We start from the raw sequence: 26,644 nt of genomic DNA on the forward strand, positions 1-26,644 counted from the left end.
GATTCGGAGCAAGGTGCTCGATTGCCCGAAGTCCAGTTGCCCCCGTGGAGAGTCACCCCCTCCCCAGTGGCTGCACTTACCGTGGCATCCAGAGCACCACTGAGCCGCCCAGGGGAGCTGCCACACCAACCTGTCTACTCCTTCCCTTCTGCTCCCTGCAAGTGGACAGGCAGCCTAGGCTCTGCGGGCAGGGCTAGGGCAGTGAGTAGCGCAGGCAGGATGATGGGGGGTGAGAGATTGGGACAGCAGCCCCCCAGGCTGCTGCTTTCTCCACCTCAGAAGGCTGCAGTGTCCCGGTGCACTGTGTGCAAACAGCACTAACTGCACCTTAGTGCACCCCACGCGGGGCCAATAGGCACCCCTGCATCTCCCTGGCTGCCAGGGTTAGAGCCAGGCCTGGTGCATGCCACAGCTGGGAGGGGGAGGTAGGGGTTGGGGGTGGAAAGAAAGGGCCCGTGCTGACGGCGGGTGGGAAGGAGAAGGGACCCATGCTGGTGTGGCTATTGCCCAGCCCTCTCCAGTGGGCGGGGGAGGGGGAGGACCTCGGATTGCCTTCCCCATGAGAGGGGGGTTGGCGAGTACAGTGAGCAGGGGGCACAGCACCCTAGTAATTTTAATTCCAGGATTATTTCAGAGATAAATAAACATCAGACTGGCATAAATCCACGACTAGTTAGAACTCCTATTGGCCGACCACTAGCTTGGTAAAGGACATGAAAGAAAGAAAGCAAGAAAGAAAGAAGTGACCAAAAAGTCTCAGTGTCCTTCCAGGACAAATACAGCAATGTATTTTATCTTTGTTTGTTACATTGCAACCATTCAATCTATTTTCCTTTAACAGACTAGATTGATACTGACAACCTATTCCCTTTGAAGGTGCCATGACTGTGGCATTTATTTGCATTTACATTGCAGTTTTCTTCTCCAATCAGTATTCCTGATTGCTGCTAGCTGTATTGTTGCTATGTTGGCATTTCATCCCTAAATGCGACTTGCATAATGGTACAGTACATGCCCATGACCCAAGTTTAAATAAAAGTTTAATCATTACGGAAAAACAAACGTATTTCCACAAATGTGTATCCCTTCATGTAAAAATAAAGGCAGTTCTGTCAGGTCACCAATGCTAATCTTCAGTTTCTTTCTAGTCACAAACTATAAAGGGAGTCAACATCACCTATAAATGGTTTTCTGACGCTAGATTGTATCTAAAATTATTATTTACGTCCTCTGTAACGACTGTTTTTGTGAGCCAAGGAGTCTGCCTGTTACTATGAGGTGAGTGTTATCAAAAAATGGCTTTATTGAAGGATTCAGTGGAGCGAGGAGCCAGGATGAGGGGCAGTTCAAACAGGAATGCCTTGTCATTTGTTGAGTGTATATAACCCTGGGAATGAAATACAGTCAGGATATCCTAGAGTTCTGCATTCCCAGACACTCCAGATAAAAGGGAAAGCTTCAGCTCTCTCAATTTGATTTTTTAAGGGAAAAGGTGACCTTTTCCCATAGCCCAGCTCTCCTCATATGAAAAGCAACATACAGCAGTAAAAAGGATAGAAGAGCTGACCTAGTATGAATCAGAGAGAACACATGATTGTTTAGTCAAGTGAAGTCATATTAATGTAGAAATCCTACAGCCGACACTAAATCATTGTGGTTGTAAGGAGACTTTCACGTTAACTAGCTTTCCAGCTGGCTTGGTTGAATTTTGCTTCTATGAAGTCTCTAACTTGTTCACAATTTGGATATGAAATTCCTAAGTGTGAAATCCACTTTCCCTTGAGATCCTGGTCTTCAGAAAATTTGCATAAAAGAGACTCAGATAATTCAAGGACTTTTATCTCTATCTGGTGCCTCTCTGAGCTTTCCCCTTTTTATAAATAAAATCACTTTGTCAGAAGTGAGTCTCTTATTATATTGTATTTACTCCTGCCACGTCTGTAACTTCATTATTGTGTGCATTTCTTCAAGCTTTCTCTTAAAAATAAGATAATATAAATATCAAATTATCACTGCCTTCTTCGTAGATTATCACCAGATATATTAAGATGTTTTAGACAATTAGACAGTAAATGGAGAAGTATTGGTGATTTGAAGGGCATGTATTTATTGGAAGAAATAACATCACTAAAGTTTGAAATATGAATAGAGTGCAATAAAATTGACAGATTTGCTAATACTGTATGCCTGTGCGTATATACAGTAATTCCTCACTTAACACTGTAGTCATGTTTCTGGAAAATACTACTTTAAGCAAAATGATGTTAAGCAAATACAGTTTCCTCATAAGAATTACTACAAATGACGGTGGGGCTAGGTTCCAGGGAAATTTGTTTTCAGCAGACAAAAGACAGTATATACATATACAATATAAGTTTTAGATAATGCTGTACACAGCAATGATGATTGTGAAGCTTGGTTAAGGTGGTGGAGTCCGAGAGTAGAATATTTCCCAGGGAATGTTTTACTACTAAATGATGAGCTAGCATTTGGCTGAGCCTTCAAGAGTTAACATGTTGTTGTTAATGTCCCCTCACATTCTACAGTACAGCATGGAGTAAGGCAGGAGGGAGGAAACACAATAGACAGCACAGCAGTGGCTACAAACACTTCCCTGCAGAAACTGAACATGATGATGAACTTACACTAGCCTGATGTAGTGCACCCTCTCTCCACCGAATGGCACATACGCGGCTGCACAGTGCCAAGAGGTATATGTGCGTGAGACAGAGGCACACATACTGTGTGTGGGAGAGACAGACAGATGCACACATTGTGTGTGTTTTTGAGGGGGCAGAGATGTGTATTGCTCCTTTAAGTACATTGCCCTTTTAAGTACTGTACTGTAGATCAGGAAGTTTAGACCTCTCTCAAGACTCTGTAGCTGTTTGTAACCTGCTTTGTGGAGATGGGGTACAGAGTAGAGGGGCTCAATGGGAGGACATCCTGACATCAGCATCCCTCTCCTTCCTCCTCCCTCCTCTTCCACCCCCATCCCTCACGAAAACAGGAGGCTCTCTAGAGCAGCTCCAAGGCAGAGGGCAGGAGCAACACAGTAGTGGGGGGGGGGGGGGACGACACATACGCTGCTGCTGCCCAGACCCATAACTTACAGGGGGAGGGGGGGACGACACATACGCTGCTGCTGCCCAGACCCATAACTTACAGGGAGCTTAGGGGAGCTGAGGGGGTCTGCCAGCTCACCCAGGTTCTAAACCCCCACAAGGACAGGCTGCTTTTCCACAAAGTCCTGCAAATAGTGGACAAGCAGGAAGCTAAATGAGTTATAAGGGAGCATTGCACATGTTTAAACAAGCATGTGCTCTAATAGATAAACAATGGAACAATGAAACATTAACCGGGACAACCCTTAAGTGAGGAGTTAGTGTACAGGGAAAAGTGGAACTATGCCATAGAAATCAAAACTGCCTCAACAGGACAGAGAAAAATCAAATGCCATTTTTTCGCAGTTTTGCTTAATAAAGGAGAGAATTTAATACATGTAAACAAATAGGTTATCCAACATAGCCAGCTGTAATATCCTGCAGCTTCACCGAGTAACAATTTTCCCTGGTGAATATTGACTCACATTGGGCAGCTAGTTAGAGTGTATGAACTGGAATATGTGTGAGTGACGCAATGCTTTTAGCATATGCAGAGAAATACTTGCAAGTTTCTTAGTAATCAGATCCCAGCAGTGAAAGTTTGTTATTCTTTGGGAGTGGTCAGCAATTTCATTGTTTGCAAAAGAGAAAGTAACTGCAGTGAGAAAAATGGGTTATCCACAGCCCCTCCTTCTGAGCATGGTCATGGGTGTGCACAACAGGAAAAGGGGAGGGAAAGGTTCAATTTTCAGAATCAGTCTAGAAAGTAAAAGGTTTTTTCTGTAAATCAAATGAGCCCACAATTAATTTGCATTAATGGAGACTGCTTTGAATACTGCGCTTGTTACTCTTTTAATGCAAAGGTTTAAGGACTATTTAAAGTAAAATGAAAGCCTTGAATTCTCACAGCACTGGGGAAAGCCTATGTCTCTTCACATTAGTGAGATGATATCATGCAGATTACTCACCTGCTTGGGCTCTCTTACACCCGTGCACAATGCAAAGCGCGATGTTTCTCAGTTCAGTCATAACTGTCTTAACTATGGTTCATTTAATCATAACAAAAGTGGAAAAGTTCCTGATGTATTCATGGGATGATTGAACTTGTGTCATTTTGTCACCAGGCTCATTGAAAAAATGAAATCAGATAAAGGTTGCAAGCACGGTTAGTTTGGGTTCCCCTCCACATTTGCTTTAGCAGCCAAAGTGCATGTAAAACCCACCAAAGGACTTAGTGGCAGGAAGCTGTGCAACTGTCAGGGAAACTAAGTGGAGTGATTCGTAGTTAAACTCTTACAAACAAGACATTTGAACTTAGAAAGTCTAGCCACAGAAAAAAATTATGATTCTGCATGTGCTTCCTGGCTGCGTTTTCATTTTGGAGAAGCTGCCATGAGGGGTGGGGAGGAGGGAGAGGGAGCAATCGCGTGTTTAAGTTTCCAAACATAGCCCTTGGTATGCCTCTCCCTTTCATTTCCAGCGGTAACTTGCATCTCTTCAGCTGTTGTACACACAAAAAGGGAGGAAATAGGCAGAATGCCGAGCATGCGCAATGTCAGTGCAACAAGTGGGCTCCCGGTCCATAGACAGAGGAAGTGGGGGGAGGGGGAAGAAGCTGGTCAGTGCTGGAAAGGGGAACTGCAGAGGGAGGAGGGGAAGAAAGGGAGGGGGAAGAGGAGAGAGAGCATGGTGGTGACGTGAGGGCTCCACCCAGGTGGCATCGGAGCCGGGAAGAGAGAAGGGGGGGAGGAAAAGAGAGGGGGGAGTGCAGGGGGAGGAGGGGCACAGCCAGGCTTGGAACGCAGAGTAGCACACAGTGACACTCAGGATTCCAAATTCCAATTCCGAGGAGCGAACGAGGATGTGAGTGTGGAGCAGGCGGCGCCGCTCGCCATGCTGCTGCTGCCGTGAGGAGTCGCCGCCGCTGCCCTCGGGCTGCTCCCTCATTTTGTACGCTTTGCACTCGGGAAAGTCGCCAGGGCTCCCGGGACCAGACAGCTCCGTGTGGTCCCTGCTCTAATCAGCGGATCAGCAGGTAGCTGAGTTCGACCTCGTAAGGCATCAGCTGCGAGTAGAGAGGGGACCCCCATCTTCCATTGTACCTCCCCCTTCTCCTGGAGGAGGAGCAGCAGAAAGGAGCAGCGGAGAACAAGACAGCATAAGGAAACAGAAACGGCTAGAAGGAGACCCCGACTCCTATCGGAGCAGTAGAAGAGATCCCACACCGCACGGGGCAACAGTGTCAGCACCAGGTAGAAGAAGCCGAGTCCAGCAGTCACAGTGAGTGAAAAGCTAGACAACCCCTGCCCAAAGGGGCAATAGCACCAGGACTCAGAGCCCCCTCTTCAGTACCAGTAGGGGGTGGAAGAAGCAGCAATACCCTCTCCCACCCCCACCCCTTCCATAACAGCAGGCAGCTCCAGCAGCCAGCTTCACCATGTCTGCTGCACAGGTGTCCTCGTCTCGGAGACAGTCATGCTACCTGTGTGACCTACCCCGCATGCCCTGGGCCATGATCTGGGACTTCACTGAGCCTGTGTGCCGGGGCTGCGTGAACTATGAGGGTGCTGATCGCATCGAATTTGTGATTGAGACAGCCCGGCAGCTGAAACGGGCGCATGGCTGCTTCCAGGATGGCCGTTCCCCAGGACCCCCACCCCCTGTTGGGGTCAAGGCTGTACCACTCTCAGCCAAAGAAGCAGCGGCCCAACAGCAGCTCAACCATGTGGATGCTTCCTCTAAAGTAGCATCTGCTGGGCTTCCCCAGTCCAGCCTGGACCGCTATGGACTCAGTGCAGCTGCAGCCGAACAGCGCAGCCGCTTTGAATATCCACCGCCCCCAGGAAGCCTGGGCAGCAGCCACGCTGCTCGCCTGCCCAATGGATTGGGCGGCCCCAATGGTTTCCCCAAACCACCTGAGGATGGCCCCCCGGAGTTGAACCGCCAGAGCCCCAACTCATCCTCCTCTTCTTCCTCCTCCCGCCGTGGGGCACATGGGGGGCTGGTGCCTGGCCTTCCCCCAGGGGCTGGTGGGGCCCAGATGAATGTGCCGCCCAACCTCCTTCCACAGACTTTACTCAATGGTCCCACAGCTTCTGGTGTGGCGCTGCCTCCACCTCATGGGGGGCTGAGTGGCCGTGGTGGGGGACCCCAGGCCTCCTCTGCCTCCTCTCAAGGGGGCACGTGTGGCAGCGGGGGTGGCAGCAGCTCATCCTCTGAGGCCTGCGGTAAGCGCCCTGGCTCAGTGTCCAGCAGTGATCAGGAGCGGGAGCTAAAAGAGAAGCAGCGCAATGCAGAGGCTCTGGCCGAGCTGAGCGAGAGCCTGCGGAACCGGGCTGAGGAGTGGGCCAGCAAGCCCAAGATTGTGCGGGACACGCTGCTTACCCTGGCTGGCTGCACCCCCTATGAGGTCCGCTTCAAGAAGGACCATGCACTTCTCGGCCGCGTCTTTGCCTTCGATGCTGTCTCTAAGCCCGGCATGGACTATGAGCTGAAGCTCTTCATTGAGTATCCAAGCGGCTCAGGCACTGTCTTCTCCAGTGCCTCAGGGGTGGCCAAGCAGATGTATCAGGACTGTATGAAGGACTTTGGCCGCGGCCTCTCCTCCGGCTTCAAGTACCTGGAGTACGAGAAGAAACATGGCTCTGGTGACTGGCGGCTCCTTGGCGACCTGCTGCCTGAGTCTGTGCGTTTCTTCAAGGAGCTGGTGGGTGCAGACATGCTCCCCCAGCCCTACCTGGATGCCAGCTGCCCCATGCTCCCCACTGCCCTGGTGAGCCTGCCCCGGGGGGCAGCTGGAGTCGGAGGGGCACAGGGGGCTGGAGCTGCCTCAAGAGGCCCTGGGGGAGGTGGTGGTGGTGGGGGAATGCGCAAGAGGAAGGCATCCCCAGAGCCCTCGGATTCGGCTGAGGGAGCCCTAAAGCTGAGTGACGAGCAGCAGCGGCAGCAGTGGATGGCCAGCCAGAGTGAAGCGCTTAAACTCACCATGTCAGCTGGAGGCTTCGGGGCGGTGCATGGAGGGGGACCCCCGCCCCCACCCCCACCTCCTCTGGGACCTCACTCCAACCGGACCACCCCACCTGAGTCGGCCCCTCAGAATGGACAGTCCCCCATGGCTGCACTCATGTCAGTGGCTGATACACTAGGCAATGCCCATTCGCCTAAGGATGGCAGCTCAGTTCACTCCACCACTTCTACCCGCAGGAACAGCAGCAGCCCCGTGTCACCAGCCTCAGTGCCCGGCCAGCGTCGCTTGGCTTCCCGTAACGGGGACATGAACCTACAGGTGGCACCTCCTCCCCCTAATGCCCACCCTGGTATGGACCAAGTGCACCCCCAAAACATTCCAGATTCCCCCATGGCCAACAGCGGGCCCCTGTGCTGCACAATTTGCCATGAACGCTTGGAGGACACCCACTTTGTTCAGTGCCCATCTGTGCCCAGCCACAAGTTCTGCTTCCCTTGTTCCAGAGAGAGCATCAAGGCTCAAGGGGCAACTGGTGAGGTCTATTGCCCCAGTGGAGAAAAATGCCCCCTAGTAGGTTCCAATGTGCCTTGGGCATTTATGCAGGGTGAGATCGCTACCATTTTAGCTGGGGACGTTAAAGTGAAAAAGGAGAGAGACCCTTAAAGATAGGAAAGCAAACTCCTTCAGCCTCCTGAAGATGTAGAATTGTGAATATAACAAACTGCAAAAGTTAGTCTTATGTATAGACATTATTTTCGTCGTATGTTTCTATATTTTGAAACAAAGGTATGTACTCTTCTTCATTTGAAGGATAGAGCTGGTTTTTGTTAAACAGAATATACTATTGTTTGGTTACTACATAATATCTGTTCTCATTTCTTTGGCAGTGTGTTGGCTAGATACAAAGTTAATAGCCCTTAGCGATTACCTGCTGCTGGTGTGTATTTTTGTAAATGTATGCACTTCTTGAAAGAAGAAAAACAAAAAAATACAAAAAAATATTTTTTTTTGCCAAGGCCAGTGTTGATGCCTAAAAAAATTGCTACAAAAAATGGTGACAGCTTATCTTTTATGAACCCTGAGTGTTAGTCTTTCACTTTATTTCTTTTTTTGTTTTTTGTTTGCAAAACTGGGAGTGGTTTGGGGGGCGTTTTTTGTTGCAAGTTTGTAAGGAAAATGTTTCAGTTTATTTCTCTTGATCTGAACGTTTTTAATCTTCATGTGTTTTTTGTTTTTGCTTTATTGATGCACGGATGCTTTTGAACAGTAGAGCAAAATGCTGTACATGGAAAACATGCTCTGTTTGTCCTTTATACATTTCTGTAGTTAACAGAACACTGTAATGTGCCTTGGAGCTTAGTAAATTGTAATAAATTCAATTGATATTAATACTTCCTGAGTAGCAAGTTTTATTTTTCTCAAAGCTTGGGCAAGAGATGCAAAACATGTTGCCTTTTAAAAAGTCTGTTTATCCAAAAGCTTGCAATTCATTCTGATAATAGTGGCATTTGTATACACACTCCCATATATGTATGATGATGATGATATCAAACTTATCTAGATCTTGGCTCTGTGCCTGTTTACATTTCACCTTTAATGTTGCAGTAACAGTTGCTGACTAAGCATTTTCTGTTGACTGTTTCTGCATCTCATTTCCCCCCCTAAACCTTTTCCGCTGCAAAGTATTTTTTACATAAGATGCATTCTTTGCGTATATAATTTAATGAAGACTGAAATCTTAATTCAACCCTCTTTTATGCAAAAGTCTAGCATTGTGGTTAATAACTTTAGTCAATTAAAAACATGTTCATTGAAGCTTGGCAATGAAAATGGACTCTGGCTAATACACGATTATGTAATTGAGCTCAGCACAAAAAGGAGAGGTAACAATTTATGCAGTTGTGCTACACTTGAGTATAGCTAATGCCTCTAGTAACCGGATTTTTATTTTGTTTTGGTGAACATATTAAGTGAAAATTAAACTGATAGGCAGTTTAGGGTTTGTAGTGTCCCTCATCTCCACACCCTTCGGTGGAGAATGATTGTTCACTGCACTCCATTAAAATCTATTCTTACTGGCAATAGGAAAATGTGATTGTTCATATTATTAACTTTGTAAAGTGACATTTGCATTTTCTGGAGAAGAGGGGGTGGGACAGTAGAATACCTATTAGGTGGTCAACAGGCAAAGTAAATACACAGGCCTCTTACTGGTTAGAAAATACAAACAAACCTAGTGTGAACTTTGTCCTCTTTGTGAGAGAAATGGGAGGAAGGATAGAAAACCTTAAACAAAAACATCAGTATAAGTCCCTTTGCAGTATCATTAACAGAACAGAGAAGTGTCCCTAGGGCATTGTGTCATAGGTTGTGAGCAGCAGATTTCATTGGGGACCCTGGGGAAAAAAAACACTATGAGGTGAAGAGGCACTTTTAAAAGTCTAGTTGGCATTTGGCCTTGAACTGTATCTGGTTGCCGCTAATAATAAACTTGATTGCTATTCCTGGTAGAAGTGAGAAATGAAATGGTGGGAGCCTTAAGTCTATGATCTTTTTGTATGCATTATACATACTTACTCCTCTTTGTAGCTACAGTCTCCAGGTACTTTGGTGGTTTCCTTTTCTACCTGTTTTGAGACTCATCCCTATTACAGTATACTCATGTTTTAAGAAAATTACCTTGTGGGTTTTTTTTTTAATCTTCTGCCATGTGTGGTATTGTTGCTTATGGATCTCATAGCCTATTGTTCTGAGATAATTGACTTGGGCTAATAAAGTACAATAGAAGGTTCTGAGTTCATTATTGACTACAAATTACACATTTTTTAAAAGTGCGGGTTTATACCGAGAGTATTTTAAGTGCATATTTGTTAAACATGGAGCTACCACGTAGGATTTTATTCCCCAGTCAGAGAGCGGGATTTAAATTTTGTTATATTGACTATCCAATAAGGTTTTTAATTACTGCAAATGCATGAAGTTTTATTTTAACCCAGAATAAGAATTAAGTAATATTAATGTGTGGATTGTAACCACCTTTAAAACAGAAGACATTACTGGTGATTCAGTATTTAATCATGACATAGAAACATGAATATTCCGATTTAAATAAATATATAAAGCAGAGTTTCATAATACTTACAATCAGTCATCAAGTATAGAAAACGCTGTTTTGATGGATTTATTAAAGGAACTATAGCTAAGTATTCCCCAAAAGCTTTTGTTATTATTTAGTATTTTTTAAAATAATAGTCAGTTTTGAGTAATTGCTCATCTGATATTAGCATGCATGGGAAAGGTGAGACATCTATGGAATATAAGCTTGAAGTGAATTGTAATATTGCAGTTAATTAAAGTTAGCCATAGCTAAAAGGCATTTGTTGCATAGAGATTTGTTGAGGTTTTTTTGTAATCATATTACCTTTTCTTTTACTGTGACCCATTAAACAACCAGTCTGGGCATATCAGCCAGTGTTTCTTTGATCTCACTCCATCAGCTTTTTTCTTTTTCATTTGAAGATGTCCACAGCTGGCCAACAAGATGTAATCTTTTTTGGGGAGATTCAGTTGATTTATATATTTTGTACTGTCATTTTCCCTTTAGGCTTTTGTCAGTTACTCAAGTTAAAACCTAATCTTTGTTGGAATTTGTGTTAAATATTATATACTCATTTATTTTTCAGGTGTTCATTTTTCTTATCTCTCATTTTCTTTTAGATGATGAAGTATTTAAACTTTTTTGGCAAACAGCTTTTCAAGAATAGATCATTTTAGCCATTTCCTTGAGCAACTTTGAATCTTTAGTTGCTAAGAAATGAGGCAGCATATTTGCATGACGGGGGTTATTTTAAAAAATCTTTGCAGATCTTTCTAAGCTGGAGATTTATATGTTTTAACAAAACTTAACACCATTGTTGCAAAGGTATGTGTTATATATGTTGAAATGTTGCAAAGTTTGGTTAAGAGATGTGATTTTAGTAACCTTGACAAGTCTTACTTAAAACAAAGCCTTTTATATGTTTGTGGTCATTTTTTAGAAGTGTTATATCCACAAAATCTGATCCTAGCTCCTCTCAGTTTTTTAGCCCCGAATTGGTCATGTGTGCCTTTGTTTTGAAATGACAGTCTCTTTAAACTCAGGCTGTGTGCCAACATACCTTTGAAAACATACAGTAGTCACTTGGTTAGGTGTCCTGTCAAGAAAAAAATCTGCTTAATTGCCTCAAGGAAAAGCCTTTGTTTCCTTGGAGGTCTGAAATTCACAACTGTACTACTCTGGAGTGGTTGGTTTGCAGTTCTTGCCATTTTCTTTTTTCCGGGATGCAGCCATTCTCCATTTGTAGCAGGGTGGTTTATGTTGTGCCTTAGCAACCTCTCTGTGCCAAAGTGACACATCCTGTAAATTTTCAGTAGAATATTGAACTGTCAATGTAATGCTGACTCTTATTCCTGAGGAAGAACAGCTTCCTTCTTGCTTTCAGCCATCAGAACCCATTACAGAATTCATCTTTTACCAAAACCACCACCCATATTCCCTTATATCCATTCTCCAGAGGAGAAAGTATGATTATACTCTACAAAATGAAAGGAAAAATATGTTTTAAAATATCAGCATTGGTATAATTTGCATTAAGATATTGGGTTTGTTTTCAAAGTCTTTGGACATTTTATAATGAGATTTCATTCTATAATTCAACCAATAGACTTGGAATTGTTAATAAAAAGAACATTTGGAAGGAATGGATTCCATGTGTATTGTAAAATATGAAAACAATTGCAGACAAGATCCTTTTTTCCATGTGTTTAAAAGGAATGTCATGTCTGTTGTGAGGCTGTTTCACAATTAATCTTCTCAGAGAGGAAAGTGTCTTTCTCTACACTTGTTTGCTATGACATTATAATGCAGTCTAAACCCACATTCCTTACCCTCCAAGTTGGGGTTTGTAGCAATTAAACTCTGTCTTGCTATATGTTGGTTTTTACCCCATTAAAAGAATGAGAACCTATACTGTTATTTAAAGTTTCTAATGACAGACCCACCACTCCCTCTCAGCTACTAAATTAAAAACAATAACCTGTCCATAGAGAGTGAAAAGCAAAGAGGAGCAGTTAAATAAGTGGTGGAGGAGGTACAGAGGGAGATACAGCTTGTCCAAGATGATTTTCAGACAGGTTGAATGAGCTAGGTTACTTGGGGCTAGCTAGTTTAAAGGTAATTATATAGTACAGTCCAGCTAGCTTCCTGTCTTTGTGAAATGGAGCTTGTTTGATTTCTTTCTTTTGCTGATGGTGGCTGCTGCAGCAGCCAAAGAAATGTGTCTCATACACACATACAAGCCTGCTGACGGAGTGATATTGCATTCCTCCTGCTGCTGTGCGGATTGCCTTCCCATTGCGCCCTTCTAAGGTTATTTGAAGGAGGTGGGGGTGGGGGTAAGGGTGAGAAGGGTCAGGCTTCTTACATTTCAGCTGAGTTGGCATCAGATCAGAGCCCTTCCTCCTATCCATGCAAGCCAAATGCAGCTAAAACACAGTCTCTGTTGGTTTTATGTCCTTTCTTCAAGAAAGCTTAAAATTATTTGCAGCTACTCTGCATTTTAGGAAAAAAACGGTTTCTTAGAAGGAAAATAATTACTCCTTCCCCATTCTGGTCTGGTTTTCCTCATTGTTTCTTTAACACAGAGCTAGAGCAAAAGCTATGCATTCTTCCCAGCTGTGAACATTCTGTGAGTAAATACCTGGAGCTGTCAAGGGGATTGGTTGGCCTGAAGTCTGGTTTATTTTCTTGCTAAAGAGAAAGGAACTTTGCTTTGTTTAGCTCTACTGTGAATAAAGGTTCAAGCTAGAAACCCCACCCTAGTTTCTTGCTGCTGTTGCAGCAGCAGCTCTGTTCTTGGCGGCTTTGCACAGGCAAACTCTGGGAGAGGCGGCACTGGAATGCTATGGCATGTGAACACAGATGGAATTAACTCCACTTGACTGGGCCCCGGACTAGACAGTCATGTGACACTCTACTCCCTCCCTCTGCAGAAAGGATTGGAATGGGGGACACGAAACGTGTCTATGCAGCTTCAAGAGACGGAGCAGAATTCCCCACTGTCATCCTCCTCCGTCCCTCCCTCCTTCCCTGCAGGCTGCCAGAGGGGAGGGCTGATTACAGTTTTGCTATTGTTCAAGTAACTTACAACTGGATTTGCATGGAAACTGATTGGGAGAGGGTAGAAGTGGGATTTATCAGTAGAGGCTAAACTCAGTCAGAATTATTGTTAGGCTAAGAGATTCTCAAATGGGACTTGATCCCTCTGTGAGCTCTGGGGAGTGATAGTTTCAGTCTCCTTTTTGCATGTGGGTGAAGGGATGACTGGCTTCATGAAGCAGAGAAAAGCAGGATACAGCTGGTTGGAGGAGAGGGAACTTCACCTTGGCTTAAACTGTAACTCTCCACTCAAAGCATGTAGCTCCTGGCAGCCAGGCTCATTCCAGAGCCTTGACTCAGGGTTATCTGCAGGCTGGGTAATAACCAGCATCAGTGGAGGAATGTGCAGAGAAAGCAGCCATGGTGAAAGCATAAGCCAGTATACCTCCGTCTTTTGGAGCAAGCAATCACTTAAGCATCCTAACTTTGCCTGTGCTAGCTGCCTTCTAATTTAGTGTGTACTGTCACTGGCCTTGGAGTACCGAAGCCCAAATGCGATGAGGAGGGTGACCCCAGTGGAGTATAGGGGCCAGTGCAGAAGTGTCTCATAATATTTTCCTCTGCTGTAAGTAAGGCATTTTCATACACAGTTCTGAGTGCTTTACTAATACTAATTAAGGATCCCAACACCGAGGAAGCAAGGGTATTCCCATTCTGTGTTAGTTTACTCATTTTCCAGAGGTGTAAAAATGATTTAACCAAGGTCAGATACTATGACATTTTGATTACTGCTCCAACTACTGATCGTTCTCTTCCCTACTGGGTAGGGATAAGGGAAGCTGTGTAATAACCACAAAAGGCTGAAGTACTTGCATTAGTGTGCATACTGACAGTTTCAGGCCATTTGCTTCTTTTCAGTATCCTTCATACAAATGGCTTCAAGGCTAGAATGTGCTGCAGTTCTTGCTGATGCAATACACCAAGGGCTGGGGTGAATGGTAGTGTGTGTGTCAGAGGATAGGAGCTCCCCCTTGGCTGCAGTAAGAGTTCAGTACACTCAAATCAAAGGTAGGAGAGTTGCTTTAAATGGTTGTGATCAAAATCTGTCTAAGGCACTCTCATCTCAATACAATTAATGGAGTCAATACAAAGGGAGAAGGAATGCGAGCCAAAATAGGGAAAGAACAGGTTAAAGAATATTTGGGTAAATTAGATGTATTCAAGTGGGCAGAATCTGATGAAATTCATCCTAGCATACAAGCTGAAGCAATCGCAGAACTGTTAGCAATTATCTTTGAGAGCTCCTGGAGGATGGGTGAGGTCCCAGAAGAGTAAAGAAGGATGAACATAGAAGCTGTCTTTAAAAAAGGGGAAGAAAAAGGACATGGGGAATTATAAACCAATCAACCTAACTTCAATACCTTATAAAATACTGGATAGGTCTGCAGTGAAATGTCCTTGATTTCAAAAGGACAAACTAAAAAATTAAGGCCTCAGAGGGGTAGCCATGTTAGTCTATAACTTAAAAATTCTAAAAAACAAGAAGTAGTCCTGTAGCACCGTAGAGACTAACAAAAATATAGATAGTATCATGAGCTTTCGTGGGCACCACCCGCTTCTTCAGTTGAATGGAGCAAAAGGCACAGAGAGAAAAATATAAAGCAGAAAAAGAGGGGAGAGAGGGAGGAGAAAAAAAAACCCTGTCAATTAAAGTGTCTGTGCTAAATGAGGTTAATAGTCCACAGTTTCTCTGTAAGGAACGTTATCCTTGATGACGCCAGTGCGCACCTGGTGACTGAGATTTGTGACTTTGTCCTCACCCACAACTATTTCCAGTTTGGGGACAAATTATCTTCAAGTCAGTGGCACAGCTATGGGACCCGCATGACCGCACAATATGCCAACATCTTTATGACTGACCTCGAACGTTTTCTCAGCTCTTGTCCCCTAGCACTGTTACTCTACTTACACTACAGTGATGACACCTTCATCATATGGATCCATGGGAAGGAGACCCATGAAGAATTTCATAGGGATTTTAACAACTTATACTCTACCATCAACCTTAGCCTTGAGCAGTCCACACAAGAGATCCACTTCCTTGACACTACAGTACAATTAAATGATGCCCATATTTCCACCATTTTATATCAGAAACCTACCAACTGTTATTCTTCCCTCATGCTTCTAGGTTCCATCCAGGACACATCACCCAATCATTTGTTTACAGCCAGGCCCTAAGATACAACTGGATTTTCTCCATTCCCACAAACAGAGGCAAACACCTACAGGATCTCTGTCAGGTATTCTTAAAACTTAAATACCACCCAGAGAAGTGAAAAAACAGGTTGACAGAGCATCATCTTATTCAAGATAGGCCCAACATGAGTCAACAGTGTGACACTGTTGCAAAAAAAGCAAATATGATTCTGGGATTCATTAACAGGATTGTTATGAGCAAGACATGAGAAGTCATTCTTCCACTCTACTCTGCGCTGATTAGGCCACAATTGGAGTATTGTGTCCAGTTCTGGGCACCACATTTCGGGAAGGATGTGGAGAAATTGGAGAAGGTTCAGAGAAGAACAACAAAAATGATTAAAGGTCTAGAAAACATGACCTATGAGGGAAGACTGAAAGAATTGGGCTTGTTTAGTACAGCCGCTCTCCGAGTTACGAATGAGTTACGGACCAACACTTGGTCCATAACTCGAACTGGTGACTGCGCTGTTCGTAAGCGCAGATTGCCCTTTGTAACTCGGATCCACATTTACGACCACTTTGGTCGTAAGTGCGGATGGTCGTAAATGGAGGTGGCCGTAAGTCGGGGAGCGGCTGTATGGAAAAGAGAAGACTGAGAGGGGACATGATAGCAGTTTTCAAGTTTCTAAAAGGGTGTTACAACGAGGAGGGAGAAAAATTGTTCTCCTTGACCTCTGATGATAGACAAGAAGCAATGGGCTTAAATTGCAGCAAGGGAGCTTTAGGTTGGACATTAGGAAAAACTTCCTGTCTATCAGGGTAGTTAAACACTGGAATAAATTGCCAGGGAGGTTGTGGAATCTCCATCACTGGAGATATTTAAGAGCAGGTTAGATAGACATCTGTCATGGGTGATCTAGACCAGTGTTTCCCAATTTTATTTAGCCACAGAACCCTTTTCAGCTTGAAAGAATTTCAAGGAACCCCTACAGTTGCCAGGATTAAAAAAAAAAGCACCACCAAATCCAGCCGCAATTTGTCAAGCAAAAAGGAATAAATAATTAAAAAAAAGACCCGCTGAGTCCCACCGCAATTTCTGAAACAAAAAAAAAGGCTCTGTCTCTTTAAGAGGGGGCAGGGGAGTGCTGAGTTCTCACGGAACCCTGACTTTTGCTTTGCGGAACTCCAGGGTTCCACGGAGCACCAACTGGGAAACACTGATCTAGACAGTGCTTGGTCCTACTGTGAGGGCAGGGGACTGGACTAGATGACTATTGAGGTTCCTTCCAGTTCTATGATTCTATAAAACAACTGCAAAAAAACCTAATGTAATTTTTGGGTGTATTAACAGGAGTATTGTATGTAAGACACAAGAGGATATTGTCCTATTCTACTCAGTACTGATGAAGCCTCAGCGGGAGTATGTGCCCAATTTTGGGTGCAACACTTGAGAAATGTTGTGGACAAATTAGAGAGAGTCCAGCAGAGAGCAACACAAATAATAAAAGGTTTAGAAAACAAGACTTATGAAAGTTTTTTAAAAAGTAGACATCTTTAGTCTTGAGAAAAGCAGATTGAGATGGGACCTAATAGCAGTGTTCCTTCCTATATGTTATAAAGAGGGTCTCTATCAGTTGTTCTCCATGTCCACTGAAGGTGGGACAGGAAGTAATGGGGTTAATCTTCAGCAAAGGAGATTTTAGATTAGCTATCAGGAAAAGTTTTCTAACTATATGGATAGGTGAGCTCTGAACTAGGCTTCCAAAGGACATTGTGGAATCCCCATCATTGGAGGTTTTAAGTACAGGACAAACACCTGTCATGGAAAGTCTTCATGTACAGGAAGCAAGACTTGATGACCTCTCAAAGTCTCTTCCAGCCCCACATTTCGATGATTCTGTCTTTCCTAAGCATATTGCAGAGTAAAAGAGAAAAATCATGCTTCAGTCTGGATTTTTATGAATATGTTTAGACTGGTGTATAGCTGGGGTAGGACAGCCAGTTTTTGTGGAGAAAGAAGGCAGGAGTAGGAGGACAGTATCTGGCCTATCTTTGGAATTATAGATCTTAGAATTTATAGACTTCAGAAGTATGTGGTTCTGGGTACATATCATTAGCGTTACATAAAGCTACATCTCCTACCTCCCCTGCTTGAAGCAACAGCAAACAATCTTTTTGAACATTTTCCCCCTGGTTATCTATGCAGACTCCATAGCAGGGCAAGCATGGACTCTGTTCAGCATCAAAGTGCTATGGAAATCATAGCAAACGTCTCATGCCTTCTGCTGTAGTATGTCCAGAGCCTAGCCAGGAGCCGCCAGAGCAAGGAAGAATGTGAGGAGGTCATGAACAGACAAGTGATGTGAACAGAAAACTGGTTAACTGGTTACCAAGTAAACATCACCCCCTAAGGGCTTTCCTAGTATTGGTTAACCAGTATCTGGGAGCATCCCCTCCCCCGCCTACAGCCTGTTGTGGGTTGAAGGCTGTTCTGCTCTAGCCCATGGGCGGGGGTGGGGAGGACAGGTAGCAGAAGCTTCAAGCATGAGGAAGCAGGAAGCAGAAGCCAGCCCACCCACACTTGGGGCTGCCACCTTCTGCTGCCAGCCCCCCAGCACAGGATCCTGCTTAATTGGTTAATCGGTTAAACCTAAGGTTTAACTGGTTAACTGATTAACCAGGTGTCACACTGTGACCCTGGGGCCAGAGAAGCAGTCCCTTTTATTACTAGGAGCAACTAAACAAAATTATGGTTCCCTTTACCGACGTTCCCCCATTCGGGTCTTTTAGGGGTGTAAATACCGTCAAATCACCCCTCATGGTTCACCGTTAAGTCCCACTACCAGTGGCCGTATGGTCTGCCCTGCCCACGTCCACAGACCAGGGTTTCTCTCTGAGCAGTAATACAGCGTGTTTGGCCACAGTTCACGGTCTATGGCTTCCCTGGCAGTGCTGATGGACCTCCCCTCTATCTGTAGTCTTGGAGGAGGCCGAAGTCTACCCACTAAGAAAACAGAGGAGGTACGGAGATCCGGACCCGCCCTCTCTCACGGGTTCCGACCCAGGGCCCTAAGGACAGGGTCAATTAAGCTTCTATCTGGCTGACAGAGTTTCCTCCTGAAACTCGCCAGCCTGCGGGCTATACAAACAAGCCCCGCCCTGGGCCACTTCCTACCCCTGTGGTTCTCACCGCTCAAACCCGAGCGTTACCACCGGTTTCTACCTGTCGGTTGTGGCGGCCAGCGCACCTTCCCCAGTCACCATCGTGCCTTCCTATTGGCACTCCTCCCCCTAGTAGGCAGGGGACAACCTCTCTCCCCTGGGAAGATTGTCCTTTCTCTGCCAGCCCCCCCTACCCTTTCTCTTCCTGGCAGGCTTTTAAACCCTCCTGCTGCTCGTCTCTCCTAACTTCCGCGCCCTCCAGGGGTGTGCACTGAGCCCCACCCTACGGCGCCGGATGCCACGCCGACTTGGCCCAAGGCTCTGTCCACGACGTCGTGTGCCCCGCTGATGACGCTCCAGGCCTCGCCCCCCAAGCGTGGGCTGTGGCGTGCTGGCTCCCAGCTGTTCCGCAGCCTGGGAACAAGCAGCACAAATTGGCCACTGCAAACCCTGCCTCCCGTACAGAGCATGGGTCGGGGCCGCGGGAGCTCAGCCACCCCGTCACACCAGGATAACATCTCTAGAGCAGACACATGTATGAAACACTTGATTGGAGCAACTGGCAGATCCTGGCAGCAGTCAGTCCTATTGACACAGGGGAATGCCAGTTCTGGTGCCATGACACAAGCATAGACTGGTAGGACCTCATAGTTATGCCACTGAGACAATCAACAGTATCTGCAAAACTTTTGCATTCGTAAGGCCACTTTCATGAAAATTTGCGAATTGCTTTTCCCAACCAAGAAGTGCAGCAATACCAGAATGAGACCCACTCTTACAGTTGAGAATCAAATGGTAATAGGCCTGTGGAATCTTGCTACTCCAGACAGCTACTGGTCAGCTGGTAATCAATTCAAAGTGGGGAAATCTACAGTGGGGGCCGCTGTTATCCAAGTAGCCAAGGCAATCTGCTGTGAAACCCTTCTGCTGTGAAAGGTAGTGTGACTCTAGGAAACACAGAGGTCTTAGGGGATGGCTTTGCCACAATGTGCTTCCCTAACTGTGGTGGGGCAATAAATGGAACACACATCCCTATCTTGGCACCTGGCCACCTTGACAAAGAACACAGAAATCGAGGTACTTCTTGATGGTGTTGAAGGTGCTGGTGGATCAGAAGGGCTGTTTCACCACCATCAGCGTGGGATGGTCAGGAAAGGTGCATGCCATGTGCATCTGTAGGAACTCGGGTCTCTTCAGAAAGCTAGAAGCTGGAACTTTCTTCTCAGACCAGGAAATTACCATCAGAAGCACTGAAATGCCAATAGTGGTTCTTGACAACCTAGCCTATCCCTTGCTCCTGTGGCTCATGAAGCCGTACACAGTCAGCCTGGACTGCAATAAAGAGAAGTTCAACTTCAGGCAGAGCAAGTACAGAATGATGGGAGGATGTGCTTTTGTACATTTAAAGGGAAGGTTTTGCAGTTTATTGACTAGGTTAGACCTCAGCAAAAGCCACATTACCATTGTTGAGGCAGCCTGCTCTGTGCTCCATAAGGGAGAAATTTTATACCAAGCTGGAGGCCCAAAGCAGATTGCTTAGCCAGTAATTATGAGCAGTCAGACACCAGGGCTGTGTCTACATTGGCATCCCTTTCCAGAAAAGGGATGCTAATGAGACACTTCGGAATAGCAAATCCGCGGGGGATTTAAATATCCCCGCAGCATTTGCATTTACATGGCTGCTGCTTTTTTCCAGCTCGGGGTTTTTGCCAGAGAAAAGCGCCAGTGTAGATGCGATTCTCCGGAAAATAAGCCCTTTTCCGGAAGATCCCTTATTCCTACTTGAAATTTGCAATTCCGAAGTATGCAATTCCGAAGTGTCTCATTAGCATCCCTTTTCCGGAAAGGGATGCCAATGTAGACACAGCCCAGGGCAATAAGGAGAGCACATTAAGGGGCATTGAAAATCTGAGAAGCTTTGAAAAACAGCTTTATGAATGGCCAGATGGTGATATGACAGTCATCTTAATAAGGTGACTCCTACATTAAGTGTGCTTACCTGCAAATCCTGTATCATCTTCTCTTCCAGTTGCAACTCAAGCAATAAAGGTATTCTCGCTGAAAAATCATGCATTTAATTTTTTTCATTTAGGGAACACGTAGAAGCAGAGACAGAAAAGGAATTCAGGATGGGAGCTTCTGGGGTGCTGAAGGGGAGGGAGGAAGGAAAAGGGAAAACAGTATATTTCAGTCCTCTTGTTCAGCAATTGCACAGGTGTGAGAATGACAGCCTTTTGTTCCAGGAGACATTCCTGTGGGTTAAGTGTAAGGCTACTCTTGACTTCCCCTTTCAGCCCCTCTAAGGCACCCTGGGAGAGGAGGGTATGGAACTTGGTGAGGAGGGAATGTGGTTAAGCATGGGCCAGAGCAGTCAACTTGGGGCCTATGCCCCATCCCCCTGTGAGAGGGGAAGGGGTGAACCGCACCGCCAACCGAATGGGAAGGGTCATGTGGCGGTGCAGCGCCTCTTTTAAAAGAGGCTTGCTGCTGAGTAAGGGGGAGGAGGTCTGGCACAGAGACGCCGGGGAGGAGAGGTAATCAGCCCCTTCCCTGAGAGTGCCGGGATTGGGGAGCGTCTCGGGGGGGGGGGGTCTCCCACAGCTCCTAGCCTGTAGCGGGAGGTGAGGCTGGAAGAGAGGTGAGGCCGGCAGAGAGGCACAAGTGGTAGGAAGGGACCCAGGGCAGGGCCTTAAGAAGCCCGTGGGTCGGTGCGTTATGGGCGGCATCCCCGTCGACCATATAGGGATGGAGCGAGTGTGCTCTCTGACCCCTCAGGGCCCTGGGTCAGGACCCAGTGGTGAGGGCGGGCCCAGGTCGCCCTACCTTCTCATCCCCACCGTGGTTCTCGGAAAGTGGGTGAGGGAGAGGTGAAGGGGGAGAAGATATTTGATATATTGGCTGAAAATTTGTGGATCTTAAGTATAGGCTCAGAGGGTTCTTCCGAAGCCAAACCATGGACTGTGTAAAAAGAGACTCTGAAAAGGAGGAGGTCCATAGGTAGGAAGGGGTCTGGGGTTCGCTGTTTTCGAAGCAGGCGGCCTGTGGAGCCGAAGGGAGGGTGCCCCCTTAAGGATCATTCCCTCTCTCACAATTGGCTTATAGCAGTGGTCCCCAACGCGGTGCCCGCGGGCGCTATGGCGCCTGCCGGGGGATTTCTGTGCGCCTGCTGAAACATCTGGGCTGGCCCCGCCCCCAGTGCGTGGCACATGCATGGTGCCAGCTCCAGCCGCGGGATGCATGGGCGGCCCCAGCCCCAGGGCACATGTGCGGTGCCGGCCTGGGGAGCGTGGCTCGTGGGCGGCCCTGGGCGCGCGGCCCATGTGTGGTGCTGGCCCGGGGTGCGTTGCTGGCCCCTGCCCCGGGCGCGCGGCACATGCGCAGTGCCGACCCCGGGCGCATGGCTCGTGGTGGCCCCGCCCCCGGGCGTGCGGCGCATGTGTGGCCCCGCCCTCGTGTGCCCGGCACGTGAGTGGCTCTGCCCCCGGGCGCCCGGCAGCCACGCAACGTTGGGGACCACTGGGTTATAGCATCTTTTCGTTTGTATGGTTTTATTTTCATGTTAGTGAATTGCATATATTTTACAAGTTAAGGCTGGAAACCTCATCATGGTGGAAGATCCTGTCATTTAGTAGGTCTCCACCCTTTTCTCCTTCCCTGGAAATCTGCAATCCTCAGCTGTGTTGTGACATGCCTAAGGAGGCAGGTGTAAAGAATCTGGCTGGATCATTAACACTTGACACATTTTCTACAACTAAATATTGCTTAAATGAATGGGGTCATTATAAGAATTTTTATCCTCAAAGCAGTTAACTGGGACTATTGGGTGCACCTTGCTAAAAACCTTTTCCATATGGGCTTTTCCCTTCTGGGCCATAAGTCTGTATATGACATAACGATGTTGCCATGGAAATGCATATGACATCAAAATAAGCATTGTCTTTGCTGTCCAGCTATGTAAGGCCCAGTGGCAAGTGTGGCTATGCAGAATAATTGTTTGAGAGGATAATATGAGTTTAAAAATCATTTAAAAATCAATTAATCTACTTCCTGGTGTTATAAATAAAGCATCCAGCAACTACTACAAACCTGGCCCTTGACTAGGGCTTGTACATGAAAGTTTGAATACTCATAACTACATAATTTTATATTACTTTTTAAAAAACTACTTTTTAATGTTGCTTATTTATATTCTGTGAGGATAGATGTATCAGGTAATTGTAATCCATTGCAGTAGATCAGTGCTTGATTTGCAAATACCTCACAGGAGAGTTTACCTATTGGTATAAGCACATTCTCTTCATGAAATTTTTAAAACATAATGAGCATTTGTATTAATATTTGGTTTTTTACACTCTTTTTATTTAAAAAAAAATCTTGGGTCAAAATTTTATTTTCACCGTCTACTTAAAAAACTTTCCTATCTACAATATTTAGCAAACAAAAGTAGGAAATATATGAAAGCCAAGGGAACCTTGTGTAAAATGGCAACCAACATGTTTAGGGAGAGCATGAATGGAATTCAGTCTTTGCTACCCAAGACATACAGATTCACTCAACCCCATCCCACCCCTTCCCTGCATCTGTACTATAGCAATGGAAAGGTGGAAAATGCTGGATTCTTTAGCTGTTATTCATATAAGTTGTTCTCATATTAGTAAAAGCTACAGGATCGTGCCCAAAGATACTGTATCCTGAAGCCAATTCTCTTGATAATCCTGAGCCATATCAACAAATGACAGGCCTACCATACACTGCTTGGCTGTGGGGCAATGATTAGTGATGTAAAATCCTATTTCAAATTTGAACCAGTTAAACTGTACATTTAACCAGCTTGCTGCAGTGCTGTATGGTATGGCTGGCCGGGCTCGAGTGCCCCCACTCACAATGCAGCATGGCACTACAAGCAAAGTAAAACAGTGCTACTGTTGGGTCTTGAAGCAAGGTGTCCCTTCAGTCACATGAACTACATCAATGTGATGAATGAACTACATCAATGACATTATCATAGAATATTTTATTGGAAATAATTTCTTTTATATATTACTTGGAGAAATTAACATAGCTAGTGATGTGCTTACAAAATGACAAATCCCATAGGATCTCTTTTCTCAATCCCCACAAATCAAGAAGGCCCATCTTCCCTTAAAGACTCTATGCAGACCAATGCCTGCAGCCTCCTTGCCAGAAGCCCCAAGAGATGGAGGGGATGTCTCTTGGGCTCTGCAGCAGCAGCAAATCACTGCTCCCCAAGTAGCCACTCCCTGGGTATGTCTACACTACAAAGTTAATTCGAACTAACAGACGTTAGTTCGAATTAACTTTGATAGGCGCTACACTAGCGCTCCGCTAGTTCGAACTTAATTCGAACTAGCGGAGCGCTTAATTCGAACTAGGTAAACCTCATTTTACGAGGACTAACGCCTAGTTCGAATTAGCTAGTTCGAATTAAGGGCTGTGTAGCCACTTAATTCGAACTAGTGGGAGGCTAACCCTTCCCAGGTTGCCCTAGTGGCCACTCTGGCCAACACCAGGCAAACTCTACTGCCCCCCTCCCGGCCCTGGAGCTCTTAAAGGGCCACGGGCTGGCTACACTGTTTGTGCCAGTTGCAAGCCTGCCAGCACCCAGCCAGCAGAGCCTGCACCTGCCACAAAATGAGCCAGCCACCCGATGCCGCCCAGCCCTCCACTGCTCCCCAGGACCAGCCTGGCGGCTCCCAGGAGCCTGCCCGGGGACGCAAGAGGCGGGCGCCCGCTTGGTCAGGTGCGGAGATCGTGGACCTCATCCAGGTTTAGGGGGAAGCCTCCAATGTCCATGATCTCCGCACTAGCCACAGGAACGCGGCCGTCTACAGCCGCATGGCTGCCAGCCTGGCCGCCAGAGGCCACCAGCGCAGCCGGGAGCAGGTTCGCTGCAAAATTAAGGACCTGCGGCAGTCCTACTCCCGGGCCTGCCAGCCAGGGGCTGACCCGGAGGCGTGCCCCCACTTTCAGGCTCTGGACCGCATCCTCGGGGCTCACGCCGTCTATGCCCCCCAGGTGGTGATTGACCCCGGGGCAGAGGGACCACTCCCGGACACGGAGGAGGAGGAGCTGGAGGACGCCGAGAGCCAGGAGTCTGCCCAGGACCCAGGACCCCCAAGGCACCCCACTGAGCACATCTCTTGTGTCGTCCGAGGCTGGGGAGGCCTCCACCTGTGAGTACCATCATGCTCCCCTTATGTGTACGGGGAGGTGGGGGGCAGAGGGAGCCCAGGGACCGTGCACCTGGGCCTTGCCCACCACGGAGCAGCAGCTGGGTGTCATGCAGGGGCCCTGGCCTTGCAGAGGGGGGCTGGGTTTCACCCACCTGGGCCCAGGGAGAACTGACCACTGCTTTTGTTTCACCACAGCCGCAGCACCTGGGACTGCAGGGCGCACCACCTTGCCTGCAACAGCCACCCGTGCCCAGGCCACCAGGAGAGCCAGGAACCAGGAGGACTACCAGCAGCGGCACCTCTGGTTCCTGGAGTGGCTGCTCCGCAATCAGGAGCACTGGATCCGGGAGGACCTTCGGCTGGGCCAGCTCAGTTTGGAGGTGCTGGAGGAGCAGAGCCGTGCCCTCAGAGGCCACCTCCAGACCCTGGTCGACAGGTTCCTGCCTTCTACTGATCCAGCTCCTGCAGCTTCCCTAGCTCTCGCTCCTCCTCCCACCCCTGCTTCCCCTCCCGCTTCCTCCGCCCCCCCGTCCCTCCTGCCCCACCCTCCAAACCCGCTCCTCCCCAAGGTCCCCGCACCCACAGTGTTGCGAGACGGGAGAGCCAGCCAGACCCCCCAAGCCTGAGCTTTCCCTTCCCTTCCTCCCCTTCCACCCCCTTCCAGCTCCCCCCTCCCAGGTTTCCCCCTCCCCTCTCCCACCCTCACTCCTCCCTCCCCCCACCCCAGTTATGTACAATAAAAAGAGATTTTGTTTGCCAAAACAAGTGTCTTTATTTTACATTACTTAGGAGGCGCGGTTAGGGAGGGGAAGAGGGGGGAGGATGGAAGAAGGCCCCAGTGGGGCATGCAGGGAGAGTTCAGTCCTCCTCCTTCACCTGGAAGTTCTCCCACAGGGCTTCCCAGATCCAGACGGCCCCCCGCTGGGCTTCCCAGATGGCGGCGGTGCGGGGCTGAGCGTACTGGCCAGCCATGCGGTCAGCCTCAGCCATCCAGGCTGGCAGGAAAGCCTCCCCCTTTCGCTCACACAAATTGTGTAGCACAGAACATGCTGCCACCACGAGAGGGATGTTGTGCTCGGCGAGGTCGAGGCGGGTGAGGAGGCACCTAAATCAGGCTTTCAGTCGCCCGAAGGCCCCCTCGATCACGATGCGGGCCCTGGTCAGCCTCGCATTGAAGGCCTGGCAGGAGGGGTTGAGGTGCCCCATGTAGGGCTTCATGAGCCAGGGCTGTAGGGGATAGGCCGCATCCCCCACCAGGCAGATGAGCATGTCCATGTTCCCGACCCTGATGAACACGGAGGAGTTCCGGTGCACCTGTGCGTTGTGTGCCTTGCTGGACCAGCCCACATTAATGTCCGTGAACTGTCCCCGGTGATCACACACGGCCTGCAGGATCACGGAGAAGTATCCCTTGCGGTTCACGTTCTGGGAGGCCTGGTGTTCCGGGGCACGGATGGGGATGTGCGTCCCGTCGCTGGCCCCCCCGCAGTTGGGGAAGCCGAGGGCGCCGAATCCTCGGATGACGGTGTCCGGGTCGGCGAGGCGGTCCACCCTGCGGAGCAGCACCCGGTTGATGGCCTTGACCACCTGTGGAGAGACACAGCAAAGCACGAATCAGTGGGGCGCCCGGGTGGCTGGGAGTGTTCGTGCCCTGGCAGTGCCCCGCGCCCCACTCCCGGAAGCAACCCCCCCCCCCCCCGGGCGGCGTGTAGTACGGCCAGGAGAGACTGGCCCCTCCAGTGCGGGGCACTTTTGCCTCCTTCTCCCCCAACCCCCGTTTTGCCTGGGGCAGCCCATCCCCTCCTTGCAGCCCCCCATCGCCCCCGGTCCAGTGGCCGGTGAGTGCCGTACCTGCATGAGCACCGCTCTGACGGTGGAT

General features: G+C 47.6%; 1 protein-coding gene and 1 long non-coding RNA gene across 2 annotated transcripts; both read left to right on the forward strand.

Moving 5' to 3' along the window:
- The first annotated feature begins 1,092 nt into the window (after positions 1-1,092).
- On the forward strand, positions 1,093-26,086 carry LOC142829028 (uncharacterized). Its single transcript, XR_016349612.1, has 3 exons — positions 1,093-1,278; positions 24,608-24,765; positions 24,961-26,086. It is a non-coding gene; the product is annotated as an uncharacterized LOC142829028 (long non-coding RNA).
- On the forward strand, positions 4,871-8,462 carry IRF2BPL (interferon regulatory factor 2 binding protein like). The gene has a single exon (XM_006117791.5). The coding sequence runs from the start codon at positions 5,542-5,544 to the stop codon at positions 7,732-7,734; it is 2,193 nt and encodes a 730-aa protein (XP_006117853.2). The 5' UTR covers positions 4,871-5,541; the 3' UTR covers positions 7,735-8,462.
- Positions 26,087-26,644: the final 558 nt, after the last annotated feature.

This window comes from Pelodiscus sinensis, chromosome 5 (genome assembly GCF_052426305.1).
Source record: "Pelodiscus sinensis isolate ZL-2025 chromosome 5, ASM5242630v1, whole genome shotgun sequence".
In the NCBI taxonomy this organism is placed as follows: Eukaryota; Metazoa; Chordata; order Testudines; family Trionychidae; genus Pelodiscus; species Pelodiscus sinensis.